This window comes from Atractosteus spatula, chromosome 5, assembly GCF_055471065.1.
Source record: "Atractosteus spatula isolate fAtrSpa1 chromosome 5, fAtrSpa1.hap1, whole genome shotgun sequence".
NCBI classification, from domain to species: Eukaryota; Metazoa; Chordata; class Actinopteri; order Semionotiformes; family Lepisosteidae; genus Atractosteus; species Atractosteus spatula.
In genome coordinates, this window is record NC_142710.1 from 20487234 (window position 1) to 20511353 (window position 24120).

At 37.8% G+C, this 24120-nt stretch overlaps 1 protein-coding gene across 2 annotated transcripts in view; it reads left to right on the plus strand.

The window, feature by feature from the left end:
* Positions 1-3746: 3746 nt before the first annotated feature.
* The window catches only part of LOC148834718 (protein bicaudal C homolog 1-like), an 87389-nt gene continuing 67015 nt past the window's right edge, over positions 3747-24120 (plus strand). For both annotated transcript variants that reach the window (XM_088916306.1, XM_088916307.1), the window contains exon 1: positions 3747-4025. In XM_088916306.1, coding sequence (XP_088772432.1) covers positions 3836-4025 — 190 coding nt within the window. In that variant the 5' untranslated portion in view covers positions 3747-3835. The remainder of the gene's footprint in view (positions 4026-24120) is intronic.

The window sequence follows — 24120 nt, forward strand, 5'->3', positions numbered from 1 at the left end:
CTGCAACTACGTAAACACTGTGGACATGTGACCAAGTGTGGGCGACAACAATTGAACTCAGCCTGGATTTTCACTGTAACTATTTTAAAGTACCGGAAGTTTCCAAACATAATAGCGCTATTATACTTTATTGTATATCGCTACACTTATATTTTTCGCTGTTTGCAAAGGATAATAGGAGGCACAAAATAGCAGCAGGTTGAAAACATGCGTCACATTTCGCGTATGTTACAAAGTTAAATAATTAAGTCTTAATTCCGGAATTATGTTTTTATTGTCACTGTTATGCTTGAAAGAAACGCGACATTACAAAACCGTTCAAGTAGGTAGCTGCATCCGTAGTCTGCAAAGGAATTTAGTTAATAAAAGTTTATTCCATGCTGAAAAGAGAAGAAAAACACAACGTTTCGGCTGTGGAGCCTTCTTCAGGTGAACACACCTGAAACACATACCTGTAATAAACCTTTACTTGTATCATTACAAAATCGTGCCTACGCAGTCATGAAAAACGCTCATGCTCCTAGCAATATTCATCCAGCTATTAAATATTTTTTCATTTTTGTGTTGAATGTTGATTTAATTTTTATGGATACATTCAGAATTTCCTTTAAAATAGCTTTTAATATTACATATAAAATATTTTGCATATAAGAACATTATTTTGCATGAAGTTGCGATTAAGTGCGCATTTCCTAAATGCGAGCGTCACAGAGAGAATTAAGAATTAAATTATAATTGTATCGTTTTATTACGTTTATTCATTGTATTCCTAAACAGGTATTTGCTTACGTTTTTGTTCGTATATTCTATCGAAATGTTCGTAAAGAGAAAATCACAAGAAAAATGACGTGTCATACACTGTACTCTGGTCGGTCTAAAACCAAATTAAATGTTTATTTTGTGAATTTCATTATCAGTCTTAATGTTCTTCGTTTAATTTCTGTATTACTCTTCCATAGGTTTAATTTTTTTCTTAAAACCACAAGGTGGTAGCATTGATCCGATTTGCTACTTCAGAAATAAACGATCAAAAACGAATTGGCCAGATAATATGAAATGATTCACCGCCGAAGATAAAAGGCATTCTGAATTAAAACTTTAATAATGCATTAATCATTCTGGTGTTGAGATAAATCTCGTCTTGGACCTTCTACTTGTCACCTGTTTTATAAAATAATCCACTTATTTGTGTCTTGGATAGAAGCCAAATTACCCTTTAGCCAGATCTCGTTGTATTATTTTGTAAATACATCATTTGCTCTTATTTTTGCTTATAAAACCATTACTTTGGTTCTGTTCAGAAGTCCACCGTGAAATAGTCTCAGAAATTCACGATCACTGCAAGATCTAGGGGAGTCAAAACCGCTGAATATATGATGAGTTCAGCTGTTTTTCTGTTAAAATTATTATAAATCTTTTTTCCATTCGAAATTTAACAGTATACACCTTATCACACATCAGAGCCAAGTCATTAATTTAATAGAACATGTAGATATATTTTCAGTGTAGGTATGCATTCAGCAGTCAAATTCTGTACTAGGGTAACTCTAAGCAAAGCTTCAACATAAATCTGACACAAACCATTTCTTTTAATGGCGATGCGTCTAGCACATTTCGGCGTTATGTTTATGCTCATAGTTAACCACTAGGTGTCACCCTTCAGCAGCGTGAATTCCTTTACAAATGTGCTCCAAGGACAGAACTGACCCTTACCGCCCACGCGCCATACCGAAAGCAAGCACGGCTGAAAGTAGCGTGAAACTAAGATTTGTAATTTGTAGACAAAAATATCATTAAAGTGTTTAAATATTTTTTTAAACTTTGTTTAGGGGAACGTTGAATAAAAGGGAATATTTGTAGCAGAGCTCGGTTTCAAAGAGTTAGGATGGAGAGACCAAAATCTAAATTGTATTCTTTTACATGCTGTTTAACTGTTTTTGTGTTCACTTATATATTTATACATTTATTTATATACTGATATATTTCAAAATACAGTAGAATAGGTGTTGCCCCAAGTGGGGTACACTCAACTATGACAGTTGTATCGATCCTATAACACATATATTTGTATCGATATATATTGTTAAGAAAAATACCACAGTACAAAAACAAACGAAAGACAATGGTTGTATTTAAAACCATGAAAATTATACACATTTGTTTCACTCATTCAGTCTTTTTTATGTGATTAAACGTAACCTTCATAAAAAAATAAAAGAAGCCCTAAGAGAAGATGCCTAATATCAGATAAGTCACTCCATGTGTTATACTCAGATTTAACATTTAATTCTTGAAATTAAGTTAATTAAATTCCTTTAATTAGCTGAAATGACGTCGAGCTGATTTTCTTGCATTTTTTTCTTTTTCTTCATTGTTAAATATGCCTCTGTCTGTAAAATAGCTATTCTATCTTTTCCGATCAAGTATCAAATGCAAGGCCTGGTCCTTCAGTGCTCTCCGTCTGACCCATTTCTCAGGTCATTATGATTTCCTGGTGCTTCCCAAATACCTCGATTGCTTCCTCTCTTGAATAATCAGAGGCCCTGTTACTTCCTGTTACTTCCTTTATAGCCGCATGAGGCTGGCCAATAAAATCGGAGGTGCTGCATGATGCCTTTCGTCTTTTTAGTAAATAATTTCCATTGTATTGTTTATACTCCATAATGTGCACTTTTAAAAAGCCCACACCGCTGTTCCCTTTTAGCCAATTTAAGTACGTGGATAGAGCACAAGCTTAGATCGATCTGCGTTTTTGTTCTAATTATTGAGTAATTATGACTTCAGACACGTTACTTTTAAATTTGACTAATGGATACTGCCTTGATATTGGACATTCATTCATAGATTGTTGATTCGGACTAAACTAATCTTAAATAAGGTTTGATATCTTTTTTTTTTACTTCTCACAAATTGCTGAACTGAAGGAAAACAGTTCACATGTTCACATTTTGAAACTCACCTCTTAACACACACACAAAATGTGTTCAGATGGAAAAACTAGTATTTTTATCTTTCCCAGAACACAAAGTGGATCAATGAAAGAATCATGAGAGGTAGCCCACGGTGGCTAATAAAATGGATGAGCTCATACGTAGACGACTGCCAGCATTGCGCTGTTTCTCTGTACGGTTTTGTAAGTCTCGCAGCAGAATACTCGAGTTTGAAAAGAAAGGTTATAATGTTTAAATTATTAGTTTCAAAAATAAAAGTTCACACCTGAACTTTCTTACCGTTATAACACCTTTAGGATCGATTGTAACCTTTCGTTACTGTCAATTCTAACTCTTGGCTTATGAATTTCCAGTTATATGCTATGTTCATCAATGCATATAATTAAAAATAAAAGTATTTCATATCAACTGTTATTCTGAACCACATAACTCTTTAATTCCATAATTAGCTAAAGAAATGACTTGTACCGCCTACTTACCATATCAAAAGTAAGCACAGCTGAAAGTAGCATGAAACTAAGATTTGTGGTTTGTAGACGAAAATATATTTGATGTGTTTAAACATTCTTCAGTAAAACATTTTTTTTAGTTTTGTTTAGGAGATCGTTCAATGAAAGGGAACAAAGTATTTGTAGCAGAGCTCGGTTTCAAAGGATTGGGATGTGTCGGTGAACTCATTAGTTAAAATAATACGGAGCGGGATTTTTAGGGCGGCGCATAAGGAATCAAGTTCGGGAGTGTAAAAAACAATGAGCGGAGGAAGTGAGTTTCACTTGCTAAAGGAGAGAGGAATGAATATGTGTAGTTTTTAAGAGTAGTGTATGGTAGAGGTCTAACTCGGTGCGAGGCGCTGTGGCGACTCGTAGCGGTGTTCTGCAGGCGCCATGGCTGCTCAGTGCGACTCCTTGAGCGGATACTTACAATCGGACCCGGGCTCCAACAGCGAGCGCAGCACCGACTCCCCCGTGCCCGTCTCCGAGGATGACTCCAGCGGAACCCCAGCCCCACCGGACCCGGAGTGGACCGAGGAGAGATTCCGCGTGGATCGCAAGAAACTGGAGGTCATGCTACTAGGTAAAACTAACGAAAATAAATAAATAAAACGGAAAATGAACCGAGTAGCAAAACGTACATGGAAACTTTTGACTGTTTCTTGGCTTTGTTGGTAAAATTGTTTTTGTAATCTCGGAGTGATGCGGCTCTTAAACTTTGCTTTTTAAGGTTGTAAATGTAAATTGACTCTTCTCGAGTGTGATTTAAAAGTAGTCAAATACGGGAATTATGCCTTCGGAAAATTATTATGAAAAAATATATTTTCTTGAAATTAGCAGATTTAAATTTAGAAACTTGAATCTATATAGACCTGAATGTGTTTGGTGGTAATTCGGTATCGCCAAATGTGCAACAGCCTTGCATACTCGGGCAGCAGTGAAAATGCTTTAATATTTTAGTTTTTAAGAACATTAAGATGCTACTTTCACCTCTCAAATTCGCGTTTAGTACTCCAGAACTGCACCCAGTCTAAAAGTAAGCAAATTATCATGCTATTGAATTGTGTTCTTACAACCACGACCAAAATGTAAGATCTTGCTAACATTGCATACTTTAAATATGTGAAGATTACTGTACATACTTTAAATGTAATCAAATTAGATAAAAAGCGATAGTCAAAATGCAAGTTTGGGCAACAGTCTGGAAATGTTTGTAACCTAATTAGCTGGCAGTATAGTAACAATTCTGTCTTTTGTTAGACTTTAGTTAACCCTTTTCTTGTTGAGCAAACAATCAGTGATTGTTGCTGATCAGTGTCGGTGCTCTGAGAAATGTTGTATCCCCACGATATTTCGTATCCGCTTAGCAATCCCCGTGACATCGGCCTTGAATCTTAGATTGACTTTTTTTCAAATATTTTAAGTTTTCATTTTAAACCCACGTAAGAAAAAGAGAAAAGAAGAGAAAAAGACCATTATAAAAAGTTCAATTTGAATATTTTTCAGGATCGTTGTATGTTTACTTTGTAGTCATTTTTTTTTTAATAGAGCTTCGCCCTTTCCTGTTCATTACCTTTCTAATATGCTGGTCCGCCCTGGCATTTCTCGTGAGCGCTGGGGTATAGGGCTCTGGATATGAATTGTTCTAGTTGATGGGTAAACGGGCGGAACAAATGAAAAGGGGTTTTTGTCGTCCCGCGAACTGGACGCATGGAAAGATTCTGACATGGGACCATTGATTGTGTGAGCTTTGATATTTTGTGATACCCCTTGCTATGTAAGTCAGTGATGCTTGATTGTTCAAATAAAATCCACAACCTTTAATATTTGATGCAGTATCTTAAGTATTGGGTGGTTACATGTCCAAGCTTCAGTTCTGTACATCCTGTTCTGTTCTTGCTTTGAAACTTTCTAACAGTGCAGCTAGTGTTGTCAAGTATGTACAGTACCTGTCTCCAATAATCTGTTAGCAACTGAAGTGCTGGCTTACAGTTGACTGAATATTAGCTTTAAAGAATGTCAGGGAAGCATTAGGTATTCGGTTTAGATTTTTTGCAATTAGCCATAAATGATAGTTTTTTTAATTTGGCTTATTGCATGAGGCAGTCTGACTTTTGGCTTACACAGAATTTAAATGCACAGTTGCTTTCCCATCTGCTATCACTGTATAAACACATCTGTCTCTAAAACTTACAGTTTGGAATAGTGGCACAGAGAAAGAAAAAGAAAACCTCCCAGTACCATTCAACATTAAATACATAGAAGCCGGTTTTCTGAGATGCGCTCTGAAGGCTGTTTCCAAATGTTTTTGTAGTTCATCAGCTTTTTCAGAAAGAGAATGGATTTTGCCCATGTTAGCTATTTTTTCACTTCACGAGGCAAGTCTTTTTTTATTCACTGTTACCCTATAGCTGATGTGTTAAACAACACTGTTATCTGAACCTAGCATTTGAGTAGTATCATGTTTTTGTCCATCCATAATAGGATCTGTTTGAAGTTGTGATAAAAAGCACTTCAGATTGGTTTGGTTCACTGATTTAACTTCCCATAGTTTCTGGCATATTCTGATTACTTTGCTATCCGGGAGGTCTTTTGAAGGCTGATATTTGTGCCCATTGCTCAGAAAGAAGAAGCTAGTTGATTTGATCTGTTTTGCATGTTTATAGACAGCTCTTCCATTGTGTTGGCTGACTTTCCCAGAACAATCTCAGATTTTGGCTGAAGCCTTTTAGATTGACCAGAGTTACCACTGGAGGCTGCTGTAATGAGGCCAGTTCACCACAGCTATTTCTACTCTAGCTTGTTTTTTTCTCAGTCTGCTACCCAAGTCTTGCAGTATAGGTAGAATCCATTTCATAATCGTCTTATCCTGAGCTGTATCTTCAGGACTGGGGTACAGATGACAACTTCAAGGTATTTGACTTTGTGTCTTTATTACAGGTAGGTTTGGAGTGTTTAATCTCTTCTCAGTCCTGATTTTATGAAATATTAGTTCATAATGAAAACTCACATTTCTAAATCTTGGGAACAAGTATTTGTTGTAATGTTACAAGTCTAACTATTGAGCCTAGCTGGAAGTCCAGCCCTGAAAAGTTTGCTACAGACATCTAGACAAAGGCAGACTCACTGTATTGTATCCTGCACCTTACTTGGGCACAATGACTTTTCCAGGTGACTTATTCCTCTGTGTCCTGTGGTCTGAAACCTCTTGTCGGTCTGGCAGGGCGATGTGAACCAGTGTATTTGAACCAAATTGTCAACTGCTTTGGCAAGCTACAGTTTAGTGTGTTAGCGGTAAACAGCTCTCTTAACTTATACTGTTTTATAATTTAAAGCCCCTTTGTGTTTGGAGATAACCAACCCCATAACTAAATTCCTTTCCTTTGAGTGCATTACACATTGCTATGGTTACCAATAATGTTTCTTTTACAGAGGTCAGGAGTTAGTTTGACAGCCTACACTTAAGTTTGAAGGTAAACTATTTGATGTCTGTGAAATCTGCTGGAGATGCCGCATAAGAACAGAAAAGTGGCCTCCTTCCTCTGTTGTGTATCTTTTCAGTCAATTTAGCACACTTTGCTTACTAGCATCTAAGTGATCCCAGGATATTTCCAGCTGTTTCATGAAGCTAAAGTATCTGCTTTGACAGTATGGCTGGGTATCTTGTTCCAGACCTCCATGTACTATAAGGATGTGCCTGCTGATCTTAGTTTGAAAATGCTCTTCCCCATATAGTCCACTTGTGTGCTCTGATTTGTGTTTCACTGTTGGTGCTGAAGAAGTCCCAAGAGTTAACTTGGTTAGTGTCTTTGAGGATTTTGAATAAAGGATTGCCTTGCTTAGTGCTGCCAAAGCTGTGGGAATCATCACAATTAGCTGTAGAGATGTACAGTACTTCTACTATTACTTAGCTACTAAGCATGAGGGCTTCATGGGGATTTATTGGCAATGGTATTACTGATTTTGTTACCATAGAATATAATTAAAAATCAATTTGTATACAGAAAGGAGTTCATAAATAAACTATAGTTATGGAACGCAGGAAACTCTGGCTACAATACCAATACATTCAGTCTGAGCTTGCACAGATTAACACTCAGGGGAGGTCCTTCACTCCTCCAACTCGTCAGCCCTGGGAGACTGACGGGACGGGGCTTGAGACTTGTTTCTGATGGGCAATCGGAAATGGCACTGGCCATTTCTATAGCCGGCTCTGGTCGGCTGAGAGCCTGCACTCCCTTCTTCATTGCAAGTTTCCTTTAACACAAAAATTAGCCAGTGCTGAGAGCGCTTTGCGCGCTTTCACCTGACCCATCTGCATCACCGACAGTATTTTAATCAGTTTCCCTTGTAGTCTTCTCTGTTGAAGACGGAAGTGATTCAGTTCTTTTAGCCTATGAGGTAAGACACTCCTTTAAGCACTGAAGTATATCTGGTTGCTCTAATTATTCAAGAGCAGTAATAACTTTTTGTAACATGACCTTAGATTTGATTATTCTTGGGATGAATTTTATGCGCTTAAAGGACAGTATATTAAAAATATTACCATCCCATCCAACGGGATACCATTTTCTTGTCTTAAATTATTTCATTCATTCTGTCTCCTTTTCTGTAAATGTAAATCTGTGACTTGGAATGTTCCAGTGCAAGTTTAAAGTATACCTCCCTCAAAGCTCACCTTATTATATCATGTCCCTCACCTCTGTTTTTAGCCTTTTTGAATTATCATACAGCATTTATTCCTTCTTGCAGGAGCTCCAACAAGTTCTAGTTTAAAGAAAGTTAAAATCTCCCATGACAACCACTTCTTAATTTGCACATACACTTCTAAATCCATTGTATAAGACCATATTATAATTTACATATATTTGGTGGTCTATGGTATAATCCCATGCTGTACCATAACTGACACCTTTGATTTGTCAGGTTAAGTTGCTGTTCCTGAATGTTATTTTTAACTATAGTGCCACATTCCAATCTTTACATTTTTCCTGTCTCTCCAGATTATAACATTAACTGATTTTCTTTCCATATGCACCTCATAAAACTTGGTAGTGTAACAAGTCTGTATCTTGCATTTTGATCCTAATACTCTTTGCTTTTAGATACGTGTTCTCCTTGTGATACTGCTTCCTGTGTCTCTCCCTCTTATGAGTTTCTGTGGTTTCTCTACCCTTTGATTCTAGTTTGTGTTTTTGAATTTCTCTGTAGATCTTTGCCCTAAGCATACTTGCACTTACCTCATTTAGAGATTTATACAGATATGTGTTTATTACCACAGAATGGTTTCCAGTGGCCCAGAAACCTAAACCTTCTTCAGCATACCATGTTTTCAGACATGCACTGTGTTGATGGATTAACATTTCCAGTTGTTCATCTTTGCATGATGCAGCCAGGATCAACGAGAAAACAGGGGCATGAACATCAACAACTGGGGTTTCACCTGCCTCTGCTAGGAATCTGTCCACTTTTTGGACAGTATTTGTTACCTCAGCTCCAGGTAGAAGACGTACAGTTGTCGGTTCAGAGCCCCTGATTCAAAGAGTCTTGAAGTACCACCACTTCTCTTGCTCTTGTGTTTTTGGTGACACTGACTGAAAGTGTTGCAAGTGTTGTCTGAGAATTGGTATCTGTGATAGTGGAACCTTGTATGCTGCTGTCCTGAGCTTCTAGGTTTTCAATGGAGCAAATGGTTTTGGCGAAGTTAGGGTACGTTATAATGATAAGATACTGTATCCAGCTTTCAGCTTCTCATCTCGGTTCTCTGGTGACGTGGTGTGTGTTCCTCTACGAATGTGGGATTTCCCAATTTCTCCAGCCTTTGGTGCCCTCTCCCTTACATTTGTGAGGAGTAAATGGATTTTGTGGCATTTTTCAGGGATGTAATCCAGCTCTTGGGAGTCTTCCAGCATGCTCTATGTGTTGCACAAGCTGCAGATCACAGCCGTGAGGGCGTTTTTTAAGGTGGATGTTTAATAGGATATTTGTATATGTAAAGATGCACTTGGATCTGGGGAAGTCAACATTTTTCAACATGTCACAGCTGTTTCTCCTCAGTTGTTCATACCCAGTCTCTCTGTCTCCATTTAAAATGTGAGGTTGGAGATGTATTGGAAAAAAATCTAAAACAAACTTGGAAAAAGTGTTCTTTCTCACTTCATGACCATTGTACCCATACGTACCCAAGTGTGTGTTGAATAAACTGAATGAAGATCTGACTTATAAATCATTTCATTATAAATCATAAATCATATAAATCAGAGCATTTCTAATTTCTTATCCAGACAGATATCCACTGGGGAGGGTACAAAAGGCTACAAAGTTCTGAAAACTCTCTTGTAACCCTTTGGCAATATCAATATGTACATTCCTCCAAAATGTCTCCATTCTGTGGGTGGATCTGTATTGGGACTATTTACATTCAATTTCTTCTAACACCAGGTTGTTTTAGATTGTTTTTTTGCAAGATGTCTTTGCTAAGTGATCCACTGGAATGCTTAAGATTCTTTGCGATTTGTTATGATTTGCAATTTTAACCTTTTGTTCTTCCTGTTTCTGTGATAAGATTTCTTTATAGTTTGCTCAGTCTGCCAAAACTGAATTTAAGTAAATTATGTGGAGTGTTTATGCTTAAACAGATGGCATTATTCCAGCTGTGTTCTGTAAAAGTATTTGGCCACAGTCTCCTGTACTGGTTTAAAATGTATAATGCATCAACACATTGTTTTTCCAGCAGTTTACATATTACTTCCCTTGGACTATTGTATTAACCTCCGAAACCTCTGTAACTCTAGGAATTCAATGTTTTAAGTATGCTGGTATTACACCTTTTAAGTACACACTTTTGATATCTTTATGTAGAAACAGCAAGAAATTAAGTAGGAAATGTATGGTATTTTGCATTTTACTTTTAAAGATGCAGCAACTAATTTTCCCAGTGGATGGCTGTTGAACTTCCTGTCTTTGTAACCCATTGATCTGTTGCAAGCAAGGTTTTTTTGGTGAACTATATGTTATGTTTACATAAGGGCATATTGTAATGAAGTTATATAACACTTTCCAATCCAAAAGATCCCAAAGGGCTTAGTGTATAGGAGGAGGCCTTCTCCATTCACCACTGAATGGCACAAAGCAATCATTCTATACCCGCAGCCCCATGGTGCAACAGATCAGGTGAGATATGAGAAAGTTCTTCAATTGAACAAAGGAGAAAAAGGTGCAGTAGATCACTGATCACACTGTTCAAGCCAAGAGTGGAATTTAGTCAGGAAACCTGGAACTAACCTTCTCTTTGGAACAATGACAGAGCATCTCTAAGGACTGTGGTTTAAGGTCTCATCTGAAGGACTGTACAGCCCTGTCCCTGGTCACCATATTGAAACATTGGTTAGAAAATGGCTCAATCCACTGGTCTACAAGCACCACTTACAGCAGCATACTTGTTTTCCTTAGAGGTCTTCTATCCCAGTACTGACCAGACACAGCAGCCTTGATTACTTCTCAAGATCTTAAGAGATCAGTTTTCAAGATGGTAATGCTGCTGTCCGATACAGCCATGCAGTCACTGCAATGTCCTGTTGCTTTAGTACGATCTTCTGAAGCTCACATTTTCTGGGGAAAAGATATTGTAAGACTCTTAAGAGTATAAAAAAAGGTGGCGTGCATGAGGAGATCATTGTTTTAAGTCTCATTGGGTGGTAGTAGGCAACTGACCTGCCCCCCTTGCTTAGCAGTTTTATTAATTTACAGCTTTGCAATCTGAGGCTTCCATTTTAAGCCAGTACCCGCTGCTGGAGGCTTCAAGCTTGTTACCGTGATTTCCAGAAATGCTTATATGCCCACTTGAACTTAAAATAACAAATGGCTTTTCAGCTTTCTTGATAAATTTTTTAAATATAAATAACCTGCTGGATAATTGTAGCCTCGTTCGTTTTCCCTTTTTATTGATGGCATAAAACCATCTTCCATACTGAACAAACCTTTACTAACCCTGCTATTCAGCTTGGTGTTCAGCAGAAAGATTATATAGTGTGCTTGGCAACCCTATAGACTTTTGTGAGGCTTATCCAAACTGTAATTAAAAATGTGCTCTGTTGAAATGGTATGTATTGAGAGGAATTATGTTTGTCGGAAATAAAAAAAAAATCTAAGAGGAATAAAAATCAAGAGGTTTATTTTTTACAGTCTAACAAGTATTTGTTTTGGACATGTTTTCACATTTGTTCATCCATGTATTGTACATGTATGGCTTGTTTCAGGAAATTAAGAGTGAGGCAGATGAAAGATGCTTGGAAATGTTGTATTTTGTGAAGAACAAAATGATTTTGAAGCTTTATGAAAAATGTAGGTATATGGAAACTACTCTTTACACTTAACAAGAGTACATACTGTGCTAAGGTTCTCAGATGTTGTCTGCCAAGGAAGAGTATGTCTCCTGGACTCATTGCAGATGGGTGTTGAGGAATTTGGTGGAAGAGAGATTTCTTTGCTGGGGGTAGGTTAATCTTTACCAGGCCCACATTCCCACTGTATAAACCACTACATATAGAAGAGCCTTTCTTTCAAATGGGATAAAAAAAACAAGCAAGGAATCACAGGAAAAAAATGAGGGAGTTCAAAGAGAATTTTTCATTAGTTTAGTTTGAGAGGTTACAGGGCCCTGAAGTACCCGTTTAATAAATGGAGTATTAATTGGTTTGGAGCTGTAAATTTAAGATATTTAGTCAAGACATAAAATCTCATGTCAGTTTTTATATTAGGAAAAAAGCTTATTAGGTTTATGTATGTGTAAAACGGAGCCTAAACAACAATTTAGTTATTCACATTTAAAGAAGAACCTTCAAAACACTCGACTACAACTATTGAAACAGGTGCAAAACCTTAAACAGGTGTGAATGGGCCATGTAATCAAAACACATATTTCAGGAATGTATCAGCTTCTAACGTTTAATCCTTAATGCATTTTGTCTGTAATATTAATTGCAAAGGAGTAATTTCTAAACTAAACAATGATTTGCAAATTAACATTTAAACCTACTTTATTTATTAGCCTGATTTCCCTTTTACATAGTATTGGTTCATGTAAAATTCAGATGTAATGATGAAGTTGCCAGGAACACTGAATCAACAGACCTTATGGCTGAGAAACTGAACACTCTTTAGGCTTTTATTGGTTGACATTATTATAAATGCCTTGCCGTTTTAATTAAATTAATCAGCCCTGGCCTGATTTGTTATCAAGCATCCCTTTTTTGCTTGACTGGTTTGTGGTCATTAAGGAATGACAGGTTTAGTTTTTGGAGCATAAGTGATTAAAGTATCTAGTTAAGCATGTCTGGCAGATATTGCAGATGACTTACCTAATGTTGTACTTTTATTTCTGGTCTCAGTGTTGTCTGATTGATGGTCTCAGTTGTCTGCCTTTCTTATAGTCAGAATGGCACAGGGATCAGTTTTTCCCCAGCAGGACTTGTACTTGTACAATTGCTGGCAGCAGGGTGTACCGTCAGGCAACTGTGTTGGCACAGAAGCTGTGGCATTTTATTTCCCTAAGACCTTTTGAGTCCTGCTCATGCATTGCCAGCATTCTTTTCAGGCCCTGGAAAATATCCTGTATTTATCCCTTAGTTTCTATGGGCCTCAAGAAATCGAAAGGCACCTTTATTCTGGACTGTTAATTTTCAATGCAAGACATTCAAAGCTGACCTAAAATATGTGGTGTAACAAATGCACCAATTAATGGGTTTTAGGAAACACAGAAGCAGGTGACGGGTGAAGGTGACAACACAGCCGTGGTATTCTGTATAGGAACTGGGAAAGGAATTTCCACCTAAAGGCAAAACCGGATTATTTGTACTTAACGCTTATGGTGCAGGTAGAGAGGTAAACGATAAAATGGGAGTTCAGCATTTGTTTGTTAATGATCAATGTGTGTAGCCTGTGATAACCTTAGTTCATGCAGAAATGTAGGAGGTTAAGCCAATACACATTCTCAAACAATGAAAGACATGTGAATGGGAAGTTAGCATATTGAACAGAGAAATAATGGCCGGCTGTGATATAGTATTGACATAATTAATATTGTTGCTCTTTGTTCCTTAAGCTCTTACCTGTCTTCGTTATTGTCTTTTGCAGTTTAACTTGTTATAAAACAGAAGAGAGTCCGTTTCCAAATTGCCTATTCTTTCATCTGCTTTTTCTTTGTGAATACACTACTTAACAATAAATAATGATGATGCTGAAAATAGTATTGCTGCCTTGGAGTGCAGGGGCCCTGGGTTCAATTTTGGAATGCTATCTGTGTGGGGTTTGTAGGTTCTCCCTGTGGTCGTTGGGTTTCCTCTAGGTTAGGGTCATAGGGTAGTATTAATAGGTTAATTGGCTTCTGGGAAACCTGATGCTAGGTGTGAATGTGTGCATGTCTACAGTATGTCTGCACTGCAATGGACTGCGTCCCTTCCAGGGTGTATCTCACCTTGCATCTGTTGGTTGCTGAGATCCAGAGCCTGAAATGAAAGAAGTGGCAAGAAAATGGTTGGATGGATATCGTGAATAAAGAAAGTTTCTTTTCAATTTAAAATGTTTGGAGCTACCTTTTGAAATAGCTGGTAAAAACCTTAACATTGCCATTTAGCGTAGAAAATGCAGTTATTGGTGGGAACTGCACAGTAGTTTTCTAAAAGAAAGCGTCCAGTTCAGATGGCTGTTACACTTAAGGCTGATTATGGATGGGATGAGGTTAACTGCTGTGTGGTTCACAGGCAAAAGACTAGTTAACATTATCCACTCTACACATACAGTAGCAATCTAGTGTTCTTCGTGTATAAAAACAGGGAGGACTTGATTCACCTGAAAGCACCAGGTAGAACAGTGCTCCTGAACATGGTTTGCAAGGTTCTCTAACAATGTCTTAAACTTCTGTTTTATTTTTTCATCAAAACAGTCTTTTGATTTCTTTGCAGTTTCTATTCATTTCACTTCATGTCTTGGAGACCTGTTCAGAAGCAGCTTCTGTGTGCTTGTGGACAGAACGATGGTTCTCGTTTCGGGTGTGATGGGCTTCAGGTCTTTCCCCAAAGCCTGTGCAGATGCAATAGTAGTTCAGCTTCACATGGTTTTGGCTTCGATGCTGCCGCACTGCACATTCCTCAAAGCTACATGTAATCTCTGCCTTTCCTGGAAAACAATTCAACCAGAAGTCATAATCTGTGCCACGTCACTCTCCCTGCTCTTATGATATTAACTGTCACAGACGTTAATTCACTGATGTAACATTTGCTTATTTAAGAACCTGTTTACAAACCAGGCTGATCATGTGCACAGCAATAAGAAAACATCATCTGAGAATGTCAGCATTGAGTGGAGTGAATCAGACTGGCGGTTTGAGTCTGACGGTTTCTCAATCGCTGTGTTTTTTCTATACTGTTTTACAGTAAGAGTATTTCAAATTAATTTTTGGGTGCTTTTGTGGCATGTAGCATCTAGATTCTAGATCCCACATTGTAATTTGAAATCTTCCGTTTGCTGAAAGGTGATTGCTGTTTTTTTAAAAGCAGCTGTGGATGCTGACTTGCCTTGGTCAGCAGTCCATTATGTGTTCACATCTCACATTTCTCAATCGGTAAAACCACAAATTCCAGCGGGGCCTGACTTCCAGATTTTTTTTCTTTACTTACAAATTAGAGAGGAATTAGTGCCCTTATTTGTGTGTGATTTATATTAGGTATTTTAATAAATTAACATTACACTTCAATTTCCCTAGCTTTTGATTTTTCTTTCCATTTGGACATTTCTGAAATATTCAAGAATCGGAGGTTTCAGGTTCCAGACTTTCCAATCTCTTCAAATTCAAAATGTACGCGCCGCCAGCTCTCTAATAAAATTGTTTAACCGACTGTTATTAAGGTCACTTAAATTATTAGGACTGATTGTGACAAAGCCTAAGAATGGATTGTAACACTGCTTGTAAGGACGGCTTATCGTAGAATATATGCAATTTTGCTTTTTAATGATTTCATTGTGTGAGAATCTTGCCGTATGTTTTAGTTCTATATTTTATTGTGTGTGAAGGTTCTCTAACTTCCTTTTTGGAAACTTGAGTAAATTTAAACGGGGTGAGCCAGCTGCACTGTATTGGCTCCAGTTAGTTTTAGGATATCGGCGGCACAATTTTACCTAAGCATAATCTTTATCTTTTTGTCTCCAACATTCATGCTCCATCTGTTTTTCAGACCCTGACAAAACGCAGTTTGATCTGAATGATGATTGTCTCTCTGTACTTTTGAAACACTATAACGAAAGTATGCAAGATTATGTTTCCTGTGTAAACAAGGCTTGGTAAATGTCTGAATTTCAAACATGTCCTACCCCCCTGTGAAATGCTCCCTCTAGCACATTTGGAATGGAGTATGTTGATGTAACCCAGTATTTCCATGCGGTACTAGTATATTAGAAGACTGAATATTTATGACCTTGAACTGACCAGGACAACGCCTGACCTCAGGCATTCTTGTAAACTCTTAAAATTTGGTTTAGACCTTAACCATTTCAGGCTGAATTTGAATTCAGACTGGTGTATTCTTGTTGTTGCTTAAAGTGTCATATAAAAGTTTATCTATTTAATGATTATATGAATGGATTTCTTTCCATGGCTGAACTGCTGTAAAATATATCAAATGTACTGTTATACATTTTTCATTTAAAGTTTTATGCAGAGTGCCATTTCTTGACTGGAGCAAAAAAAAAGAGTGAAGTTATATTTGTATTTGCAGGTGCTTTTAAAAGTTGCATTTTTTTTTCTGGTGGGCTATAATTTAAAGTTCTGTGTAGTTCTCATGATACCAAAGAATGCCTGCATTATTTAATAGAAATTATTAAATGATTTTATTCATATAATTTAATGCTGTGTTTAATATTTAAAGTTGAATAAAAAATCATCTAAGCTCTAAGCTGTAGATTTGTGTTTTCCTCTTAGATGAAAAGTGTTCTTGACCTGGCTTAAAAGCCTTTTGTGACCAATCCAGTGTTTCCAAAGGAAACAAGACAAAATGTTTCTCTTTTTGTTTCCTTTGGTAGCGCAAACTGTATTTTTTTAGTGAAATCATATGGGGATGAGCTAAACAGACCGATTCCAGAAGGACTGAAGCTCCAGCAAGAAAGTAATGATGATTTTGCCACATGACCAGGAAGTTACCGCCTACGCATTCGTGCCGTTTAAATTTGGCAGGTTCTTTCATTTTGCTTAAGCACAGTTCGTTTCAGAAACATATGGCTGTAATTTTCAGAATAGAAATATAACGTCTGTACTTTATACTTCTGGTATGTGAAACGTTTGATTTCTCCAAATTTCTATGGTTCTTGGAAAAACAAAATCCATTATTTTTCATGAAGAATTACCATACTTGCTCGCAATATTTGTACTGGTGTTTGAAAGGTACGAGGGCTATTTGACCAACTTCATTTCACGAGAGTGTGCCCAGGTTTTTCACCTAGCTTCGTCTTCTCTCCTGAACACAAACTGCCCTCTTGAATGACCATGTCACTGTTGCCACATGAGGGAGACATGGTCTGCTACACCTCCACTGCTGTTCTCTGGCCTCAGCTGAGTAATCCAGTCTCCTGGGTGGATTTTTTTGACTGAGCCCAGTTTCCCTCAACCTCAAATAACGATATCCCTGTAGGTGTCTTACAGCCTGGATCAAGGTTCTGCCCATGATATCCTATGACCTCCTGCCACCCCCTTATCATTCATTTTGTGTGAAACCTCCATTTTGACCCCAGTCTGTGGGGTCAAAGAGAAGCACAAGCTGGTCTCCGTTTTAAGAACCTGGTCAACAGCTCTGGTAAAAAAAAAAAAGCTGTTGTAATAAAGCTACTAGATACTAGGTTGATTACTACTAAACACCTAATTTTAAGCATTGTTCTTGCTTTGTTTTATATACAGAACTTAAAACTATTGGATAATTTTCTTTTTTCAAAAGCCGATTTCACTTATTTTTTTACTTGACAGTTGTCCCAGGTTACACACATGAAATCTTGGAATTGATTAAATCCCACAGACTGTTTGTGTAGATTTGTAGGGAGACAGTGTTTATGTTCCTGTCTTTGCCGCTCTTTTTTGTTGTTGAGTGTTTTCCGGGGATTCCTCAAGTGCTGTATTTTTGCCACAGAAACAACAGCTGTTAGTAGACATTAGAGCTGCAGTATTGTTGTATTGGAGTGCTGTGCAGCCAGTCAGTGATTAATGTAGAGACCTAGTAATATAATCATATACTTTCTTTGTGAGTAATCTTTTTTCTATTGTACTATTGCAACTTGTATAGCAAATTGGTACATTTTCTTCCATTACCAGCTTTCAATACAATTTTCAGAAACAAAAACTAATTTCAGGTGAAGCTTAGTGTTGTGTGCAATTATTTTCAGTGTTAGCAGCTGAACTTCTGAGCTTTTATTTTCCGGCTGTACGAAGATCTTGATTGAATATAGCCATATTGCTTAGTTCTAGCCTGTGTTTATTTTAATGGTTAAATAGAAGGATGTTTTGTGTTTCTAAATGTAAAAAAATAGGGGGCAAAAGCTTTTGAAGTACCCAAACAAGGTGATTTGTTTATCCTTTGGGGTCTGGAAGGTACCATATCTGGTTATGTACTTACACAAATACTCAGTCAGAGTTTATATTGGAAGCACTTTATAGTGCATGACAGGCTCAAAGTCCCATACGAATGTTCTAATACATGACCATTTCAATAACAAATTGTATTGCTTCCTTTGCAAATGTTTACAAGAGATGCATGACAATGAAGTGAAGACACATCTATGGCTTGTATGATATGAATGTCTTTAACAAATTGAAAATTAAATGGTTTTTTTTAATTTAAGTTGAGCCATGGTTGTGAAATTAAGGCTTAATTTCCTAAACAGAGTAGTAGTCGGGGAATTCTGGGAGGGGAAAAAAAGCCTGTGACAGAATGAGGAAAGTATTTTGTCTGAAGGAAGCTGAGTAGTTTACTCCAGTCATTATTGTCTTGTTACAAATGTTGATTTCTGTTCGCCGGTGCTTGGGCTTTGAGAGAGGGAATGGTAAAATCCTGGTCTTTTCGTCGTCACTGTGGAATAAAAGAATGTAAGAGGAAGTGAACGGAGTGTGGAGTGGGCTTTGAGTTGACACTTTACTGGAATGGAGCCTAGGGAAACAAGACTTTAGTCAAAAAGTTAAGCATAGTACTGTTCAGCACCATTATTGTCAGACTGACATTTGGGATTGGGCACGTTCAGATCTTCAGACTCAAAAGCAGATTTAGTTCATTGCTTGCTCTTGGTCAAACCCTGTTCTTTGGTGCTTTTGTGAAGAGGGGAAGCATCTTGCAAGTTCATTTTATACTATGCTAATATGTATAGTATATCTCTGGCACAGAAGGTTTCCATGATCTCGTTGTTAGTGTGTATCTGCATGATTTATGGCTGGGCTCTGAAGTTCAGGATCACCATTGTCTGAGTAAACTGTTTGGCATGAATCCGCCGAAGGACCAGAGCATTTTACTAGAGATCAGATGTAAAATGATGGCATACTATTTTCGAATGTGAGTTTGTGAAGGAATTTAACTAATTTTTGCTCAGCTCTATGAGCTCAGTTTTTTAATGGTCCCGGGAGTGGGGGCTGTTTTTGTACTAGGAACAGAAAAAGATGGCACGTTACATGAAACCCTCATGTTGATTCAGTATGAAGTCTTGAAAAGGCGAACAGGGGACAGTTCCCATTGCTCACAATGGTTAATGCTCACCAGCTGTTTCAGAGTTTTCTTTTTTCCAAATTGGCTCAAGGCAGCTACTTTGTTATGACAAGAGGAAGAATTGGCCATAGCACAAGGAGTCAGGGCTCGGATCCTGTGAGATGTGGGTTGCAAGAAAGAAAAACAGATCTGTTGTTGTTTTTCTGTGATGCTAAAGCTCACAGAATGAATAATTCTTTTGTAGATAATAAGGTTTTCCCATTCTTCAATCTTCTTACTTGATCAGGTAGCTGGCCTTAACTATGTGTGGCTCCTATGTTAACCTCAGCTGTGACTTGTTATTGACAGCTCTTCCCCATTGATCTCCAGGAGACGTTTCTGCTGATCTGCCTGGCTGGGCGGTGTCCCCCTTTTGTTTTCTTTTGATGCTCATTAAGCTCTGCTCTTGCTGGAAGAGGGCAGGGCCATCCTGAAGACTGAATCATTCTTTGTTTCCTGGGTATACGAGTAGGTGTACCACTAAATGAGTTCAAGTCCTCTTGTAGGAGAGAGGCAAGGAATATGTTACACTCCATATCTTCACACACAAGTAGCACTGCGTGCGGCAAGTTGGTTACATTAATTTTTCCACATAAAAGATTACATTATTAATTCTGGACATGTCCCACTTGCAACAATCATCCCATTGTATTGGCACCTCATCAGTGTTCAGGTCTGACCCGACAGGATGGTTGTCCCTGCCCCAGGGATCATTCACTCTAGCTCTGCTGTGGTTTGGAGATGCCTTTGTAGACCATGCATAAACCCAACAATCCATGATGTTGAATTTTTCATCTTGATTTATCCGAGAGAAGCACTTAGCCTAAAGAGTACAATTTCAGCTGATGGGATGGTTGTCAGATTTGTGATGTGTATAAACACCAGTGCTTCTGTGACACCTATACAGGAGAGAAATGTGGGATGTTATTTATACTTAATTAACAACACCTTCACCAGTCACTCTCTTGAGTGAATGCTGTTAAGCAGAACTATCTGCTCTTCTTTTGCAAGCAATCTTGTACATGGACAGTGTTCATGCTGTTGTGTTTCAGATTCGACAGTGCCCGTTTTTGGCTTGTTCTGTTCCAGCCTTCTATAATGGGCTGTACTAAGATTGTATCCTGCTTGACAGTTAAGTCTAGCACGTTTTGCTTCCTACTTAGTGATTTAAGTAGATTAATTCCACACAACTGGGAATGTGCTGAAATGAACTGGCTGCATTAATCGGAGCTCTGTGGGTAAATGGAATTTGTTGTGCTTCAGTTCACTCGAGTGATTCCGATATAAAAGTTAAGCTATTCTTTTTCATGTTTCAGTTCTTTTGTTATCATAATTGTTCATGTGTGGCTTTCCTTACCCTTTCTGAAATAAGGGGAATGTGCTGCACTGAACCTTTTTAGTCTTGAGCGGACAAGACTGTAAGAAGACCTGATGGAAAATATTCAAAATCCTCAAATGCAGTCAACTCAGTGGACTTCTTCAGAATGACCAAACTAGAGGAACCGACTGTACATGGAAGTGCATTTAACAATGAGAACAAGAAACACTTCCCTACACAAAGGGTGGTGGGAGTATGAAACAGTCTGCACAGCCATGTATACCCCCTGACCTTAAGGGGTCCACAGTCAGGAAAGGTTTTATTGGTACATCAAATATAAAGCCATTAAATTTAAACAGGTTGTCAAAAGCTGCTAGATCTTAGCTGTTGAGAAAAATACTTAGACATCTATGATCTAGGACATCACGAGTTCTTAGACTAAAGAAATGCCAGATGAATATATTTTACATGAATAAAAAACACAGTGACTGCTTTTATTCAGATTGCTACTTTTTTAATGAGATTAAGGATTCTGGCCAAAATGGTTTCATTTCATTTTGTTTTGCAGCGATTAGTGAAAGTAGGATAATACCAACATAAATGGATCTCTGAATAATAATGTTGTGCAGCTGAAGGGACCTGTGAATTGTTCAGAGGTCTTTGTATTTATCTTTGAGTTTCTTATCAAAGTTATTGTCTTGTTCAGCAAGAGAAATCGGCTTTTTTAGCTCAATTGAATCCAGACTTGGTAGAAGGGCAGAAATTACTCTACCCGTCTCGATAGCAAGGCCAGAAATAAATTTCCAGTGCAGACGCAAGGATAATGGATTCATAAAATCCTACTTAAATTGTACATCTTTTGTTGAAAAGTTGCCGGTCCAGTCTGTTATTGTCTGTCCATTATCAAAAAGTAAGATTAAAAGAAGACCTTATTAGTTTTGTAATTAATTATCTTCCCTGTTCTTGTCGAAGTAGATTTAAGTATGATTTTGATGTTCTTATTTTTAAAGGTTTTGAAAATGTACAATGACTTTCTGACTTTTTTAAGAATGGGAGCCCTGAGGTATTTTAACGAAATGCTGATACAGTGGTGAGAGAATACAAATTGTGCTTCATTTAGTTTTGGCAAAATTAAAATTTACAATGTACTGTACATCTTCAGGAGGTATAAAATGAAACATAACGATTGGCATGGTTTTCTAGGTTTAATAAGGGAATAAAAAGAATCACTAATCTGTGAGGTGAAGAGGGTGATGCAACCTGCAAGGTTTCAAGGCTGTCAGTCCAATGGTTCCCCAAATCGCTGTAGTCTGAATTTTGCAAAAGTGGCAGTCATTGTAGCTTAAATAGTGCATTTAGCCATATGAGCTCACTGTATTGTCAGTAGAATGATGCAGTGCCTACATGATCAATTCCGGAGGCACGTGGCCACAACAGGAGCAGTTTGTTGGCTTTGACAGAAAATTTGATTTCCATGCCTTTGTTTTGTGTGCATTGCCAGTGTTCTTTAAACCTGACACGCCTGTATCTTGGACCACTTGTCCACTTGAAGAACTTCTGGTTTATCCATATAGATTCAAGATTTGATTTCTATGGAAGTCACATTGCATTGCAGATTGCTCTTTGTCCCCATAATCCTCAGAGATGAGTTGTTCATTCTCTTATTGTTCACAATCCAAAACAGAACAAATATTTGCAGTGATAACAGTCTACATTCAGATGGGCATATTGATTATTCATGATGTGAGTAGCCGCAGTCTTTTTGCACTTGCGTCTCTCTTCCACAGTGCGTGTCTGTGTCGCCCTCTGGAGGAGGAAGTTGTCTATGCACATCTGTTTGACTTTGGGGGCAGTGCCGATGGAGGGAGTGGCTTCGTCTGTGGGTTTTTTTTTTAATTGAAGGTTTGTTTTATGTCATGTAAACCCTTAGCAGGGGGTAGGACTGACAAATTCTTATATTTCTGCTAAGTACCACTGAGGGGAATGGGTTAATGGTGATAGGGTTCTGTGGGTGATGGAAGAAATATTAGATTCTTGTTAATTTGTTTTGGGGGGAGAAATAAAAGATAAAAGAGCTTTAGCAGTTGAGTAACAGTTAAAATTCGGGAAGTAGTCATGACCTGGTGTGGGTGGGTAAATTATCGTAGTATCTTGCGAGGTGAGAATCGGGTAGATTTTGGGTTATTTGTGATAGGGATTAAATTGAAACCCAGCCAATGAAGAAGTTTCCAAGACGCAGGCGATCTGAGAGGTGAGAAGAAAAGGGCATGCAGGCAGCCCTTACGCTGGGACTGCCTGGCTGTCCAGTGTTCAGTGAATGATTACTGAAATGATCTGACATTGGGAGCTAATTGGCCAAAGTTTTTTAAAGGGCAGAAGTTAGTGTTATTGGTTGAAGGAAAATTCCACAAATTAGCACAAAGAAATTCCTGTCATGAGGCCAATCCTGATTTGCTGGGGAACCCCATTTTCATAGTTATTCAGCCTGCTGTTACTAGTATTATAGTTCAGAGTTAATTGGCAAAGCAGTATTTGGGAAAGAGCAGATTGTGTAATGATTTGCTTTTTTCAAAACGGTTTATGATCTGTTGCAGGTGCAAAAATGCTTGTAGGAAGAAAAAGGGATTTTTAAAGATGTGGGTCAAGCCCCTATCTTCGTTAAAGGTGGACCACAGTTTTTGTCACAGATTTAATTGGCTTATTTGTCTCCCTAGGAGTATGTTGGTAGGCTGTGTGGTCGTCAGCCACTAAATGGTTCAGAAGAGAGAAGAAACAGAGTTCTTTACAATTACTTTCAAGACTCCATTACGAGAAAACAAAAGTATTTTTGGTAACAAGTAATTGTTTTAGGTGCAAATGGACCAAAAAAATCCTTTATCAAGAACCTCTCACCCCAAGCAACCCAAGGAATTGTACATTGTACAAAACATAACTATGAACAAAAAGTTTGACCAGAGTCATTGAACCACTCTTTTCACGCTTTTAAATGAGCTTTGCTCTCTAGATATCTGGTTCCTTCCGTGTGGTATGTAACATGCTGTTACAATTAGACAATTATAAAAATCTGCTTACACACAGATTTTTTTTTCTTTTAATGTGATGGGGCTTTCACAGACAAAATATTATCAAGGCCCAGCAGTCTGTGGAAAACCTGCATTTTATTACTTAAGAAAATATAGCCAGAAATAGAATTCCACATGTCTGATTGACTGTGATGTTGTGACCCACGCTTGTACCAGAGGAGCCATAAATTACCTTATACAAATCTAAATGTACTACCATATGTGACTGTTGCTTAATTCAGCTGCACTAATTTAACTTGTATATTTTGTTCTTGCTATTTCGTGTTGTAAAATAATCACAATAATGCACCTGTTCAGATTTCTCTTAACGGGAGCAGAATTTCTAGGATGATTATTAATTTTAGGTGAGAATACAAATCCTCAGAGGATGAATATGAGAACAGGCAGGTTTAGCCCTCTTCTGTAGAGAATTGAGGTTCAAGGCTATTAAGTTTTTATGCATTAAGAGCATAAAGATTACCGACGGGAGGAGGTCATTTGGCCCATCTACCTATTTGGTAGTTAATCGAC